We start from the raw sequence: 4342 nt of genomic DNA on the forward strand, positions 1-4342 counted from the left end.
TCTAGTCCTATCACTACCCAACATCCTAAAGTCTTGAACTTCATACCACTGGCCTCAGCCCATCGACCCAGCCTGTCCAGGTTCCTCTGCAGTGCCTTCCCATCCTCCAGCAGATTGATGCTGCCCCTCAACTTGGTGTCATCTAAGAATTTACTAAGGGTAGACTCGATCCCCTCATCCAGGACACAATAAAGATGTTGAACAGGACTGGGCCACCTTCTTTAGTTCCTTGGAGAAGGATCGATAGAGCCACTGAGCTCTACCTTAGCAGTAGCAACAGGCTTAAAAACCACCTTATGTCATACATAAAACGAATATGACAGCAAAGCACCTGGGAGCTGCAATTTCACCAAGGGTGCTGGCTAGCCCCCTGTGAAAGTCTTCATTCACTGTGGAGACTGTAGGAACAGGCACTTGAGTCTGGAAAGCCACCCTGGGCCTTTCAGGAGGTACTTTCTCTTCAGAAGCTCTTGCTGTCAAGCCAAACTGTTTCAACCTATTTGGCTGAAAGGGAAAAACAAATAATAGAAAAAGAGAGAGAAAAGAAAATGGTTACCTTGTTATTACAAGGAAATATTCTGAACCTCCACTTAGGTTGCATTAAACACTTCATCGAATGCCAACAAGCTGTTCAGATTTCTAGTAATTGCCGTTTTTTTTCTCCCAAGGAATTACTGGAAATGTAACAGTACAAGAAAATCCAGCCTATTTATCACAGATTTACAAAAGCCAACCTCTATGGCAGGTTTCAGAAAGTATATGGTTCCAGTTATGGCCTAGAAAAAAGAAGTATGTCCACAGCTGTATGCAGTACAGGTTATCTACAGCTGCCAGTTTCCTACACGGACAGTATTCTCATAATAGACACAGGAAAAGTTTCTGGAATACCCTGCCCCCCAGATTAAAGTAACCCATAATCAGGGAAATCCAAACCCAAACACATACTGAGACTTTTTCCAATAAACATTTCCTTGCAATACCGTTATTGTATTTTTTAAGTTTTTTTGATTTCATTATATTTTTCAACCACAACAGTGACAAAAATTTTGAGGATTTTCTTTTTAAAATAAAAGTATCAAATGTTTATTGATAACTGGCAGCCTCAGAAGAAAGTCAAAGGCAACATGCAAATAACGAAGGCATGCAAGTCAGTTAGTTTCAGAACTATCCTATTACACCCAGAAAGCCCTTATACCAGCTGCTATGCATAAATATTCTACTGTTTGTTTAAATGAATCAATATAATAAAAGACCAGGAAAAAAAAGAAATCATACATTGCATAAGCAAAACAGATTTTGTTTTCAAATTTACTGGTCCTAACATTGTACTGCTTCAATTCACATGCATTCAGACAAAATAATACCAGCAACCAGCTAAATATTAAATATCTAACAGTAAACCATACACCCTACAACACAGAAGTATTTCAGCAAAATGAAATGTTTACCTCTTCATCACTTAGCTGCAAGACAGTATATGTAAGGCAGTTAGTACTCACCAATCACGAACTAGAGCAATCTTAGATTAAAATTCTCAAAATCTACTAGACATGAATATTTGTTTATAACAACTTGAAATTTCTAGATGTGAATATGAAATTCAATAACAGATATGAGCTACAGCAATTGACTTTTTTCTTTTAACTTGTCTTTTCAAATTCAGTATCTCGAGTAGGAGAACATTTAAAATAGCTTTCTCACTAACAAGTTCAATGTGAATTGCTCCCAAAGTGCCCCAGATTTTATTTTTGTAGTTCATTTGAGACACGACTATGGTACTCAGTTCATCCTGGGGATTGCTTTATTTTAAACAAGCAGTATATACAATAGCCTACATTTATAGATTCTTAATCAGACATTACTGTTTAACCAACCTGTAATTAATCAAGAAGTCCATCTAATTAGAATCCCTCTCTGAGAAGTGATTTAAAGCTAACAGTGACTGACACTTAATGAATGTAGCAATTCTACTTAATTGAAGCTTTTCAGCTAAATTAAAGGTTTTAAAACATACATGCCCTGGAACTTGCTCTGCATATAATTGTGTTCCTACAATAAGCACTTTTCAGTCCCCGACTGAGAGCAGCACGGTATACAAAGTGCTGCAGCACAGCATGCTTCTGCCTAGTCAGCTTTGATTAGACAAAACTGTTTACCCTGACCTTACAGCTTGCTGTGCCAAAAGAGCCAGCATCCTCTGCTCAGCTTTTCCTGTTTTCCTGCCCGGCTTCCAGCTGTACGCTCCATCCCTCTCCCTTTCACCATCTGAATCCCTGTTCAGCCAACTGACGTCTCTAAGCAAACTGAGGCAGCAAACAAGATGCAGATTTCTGCCAGCTAACCAAGCTGAATCGGTTTGCAAAAGGGATCAAAAATGGGAACCGCAGATACTTTAAGCAGAAAAGGCAGGAACACATAGCCAAGACCACTTGTCAGTGTTCTCCCTCCCCACGTAGGAGCAGGAACTTTGTTGTTTATCTACCTGCATTTTCAGATTCCTGCCTGACAAGCTGAGTAATTGCATCTTACAGCTATTCATTTCTCTTCACTTTCTAGAAGGCAAGAACTCCTTTCACCTCTGCTGAACTCTCCAGAAACAGCACAAGTTCCTTTCTGTGTTGTAGCCTCCCCTCAAAAAACAGCACTGCTATTGATAATTTAAACCTGTAAGCAGATAAATTAATAACCAGTTTATTTTCACCTGAGAAAGTTACCCATCTTACATCTCTAAGAGCAGATCTCTGCTGTACCCAAGCTGCAATGGCTTCAGGCACTTGGCAAACACACGTGCAAACCACAGAACCACAGAAATGCGCTGTGCTGGAAAGGACCTCTAAAGGCCATCTAGTCCAACCCCCCTGCAGTGAGCAGGGACATCTTGAACTAGATCAGGTTGCTCAGAGCTCCATCAAGCCTGAGCTTGAATGTCTCCTGAGATGATGCCTTCACCACCTCTCTGGGCAACCTGTTCCAGTGTTTCACCACCCTCATTGTAAAAATCACACTAGTTCTGTGACAATCAGTCTGCTACTAACATTACTAGTGCTGGCAATCTACTCCTTCATATATGCTAATCAAAATTCTTAGTAGAATAATCACTATCCTAAGGAAGTGAAGACAGTAGTAACTGCATTGTCTTACATGCAACACAATATTAAACATCTTGCTTTTTACAAAAGCCTATAAAAATGCCTGTAATCCCAAATACTTCATTTGATAGTTTTTAGAAAGAATTGCAATTTGAAATTAAAAATTGCTACAATAAGATCAACTCATCTGCAAAACAACTAGATTTTTTTCTTAATTGAAAAAGAGCAAAAGCTTTCTGCAGCATTCTTTACATTCCCAAAGAAAGTTTACTAACACGTGCACATACAGACTGCCACTGGACACTAAGTATTTTTTCCAAGAAACAAAACTTCCACTTGGCAACAGCAAAAGAAAATGTGTGATAATTTTCATAAAAATATTGTCCTCTTAAGCTGAAAGCATGTGTAGCGAGTACAGAGCTACGACTCCTGGCTTCCATTTTAGTCTATGCTAATGCCTTATTAGAAAAAAACACAACATTTATAATTTTAAAAAAGCCATAAAGAGTTTAGTGACTGAGCAACAAGTAATTAAAAAAGAAGTCTGTAGGTGAAAGAAAATGCAAGTTCCTTACCTTCTTTTCTGGGTCTTGAGCTCCAGAAGCAGCAACCAAGAGCTCAAGTTCCTTCTCACTATTTTTGTTTTTAAAAAGAAACAAAAAAAGGGATCAAATGAGAAACCAGTAACAACTTGTGCTGGTTTCAACTGGGATAGGTAAGTTTTGGCTGCGCAGTGCTCAGTTGCTGGCTGGGGTTAAACCAGAACTCAACTGTACTCATTCTTTCAAAGCACAGATCTCACAACTCTGTAGTTAAAATAACTCTGAAAATACAGGATAACAGAAGACATGATTCCACTTGGTTTCTTCTTGAGTCAAGGAAGAAGGATACCATGTATTAAATGTAAATAAACAGAACCCTCAAGAAGTATCTGGCTGACATTGTCCTGCCTAAGGAAAATCTAACCACTGTAAAAGGACAAACCATCACACTGCATTGTACTACGACCTTTCAGAACATTTCTTAAAAATCAATCTTTACTCATGTTACAGGGAGAAGTTTATTATAAATATATTGAAATTAATGATTCACAAGCACAGCAGTAGGTACTATACTGTAATTTCAGTGCTCACGTTTGTTCAGCGTGTGTAATTTTTCATCACACCGAAACCATCAATAATAAGTCAAGAAATTATTTCCTGACTCTTCACTAATATCACTCTGTCTTTTTAGGAATCCACACTATCATTCAG

The 4342-nt window shown here is 38.4% G+C and overlaps 1 protein-coding gene across 1 annotated transcript in view; it reads right to left on the reverse strand.

The window, feature by feature from the left end:
- Nucleotides 1-331: 331 nt before the first annotated feature.
- The window catches only part of CSPP1 (centrosome and spindle pole associated protein 1), a gene marked incomplete at both ends in the record, with an annotated part of 18262 nt that continues 14251 nt past the window's right edge, over nt 332-4342 (reverse strand). The window contains 2 exons of the mRNA XM_009869540.1: nt 332-504; nt 3665-3722. Coding sequence (XP_009867842.1) covers nt 332-504; nt 3665-3722 — 231 coding nt within the window. The remainder of the gene's footprint in view (nt 505-3664; nt 3723-4342) is intronic.

The sequence above is a fragment of the Apaloderma vittatum genome, unplaced genomic scaffold, assembly GCF_000703405.1.
Source record: "Apaloderma vittatum isolate BGI_N311 unplaced genomic scaffold, ASM70340v1 scaffold9275, whole genome shotgun sequence".
Taxonomy (NCBI): domain Eukaryota; kingdom Metazoa; phylum Chordata; class Aves; order Trogoniformes; family Trogonidae; genus Apaloderma; species Apaloderma vittatum.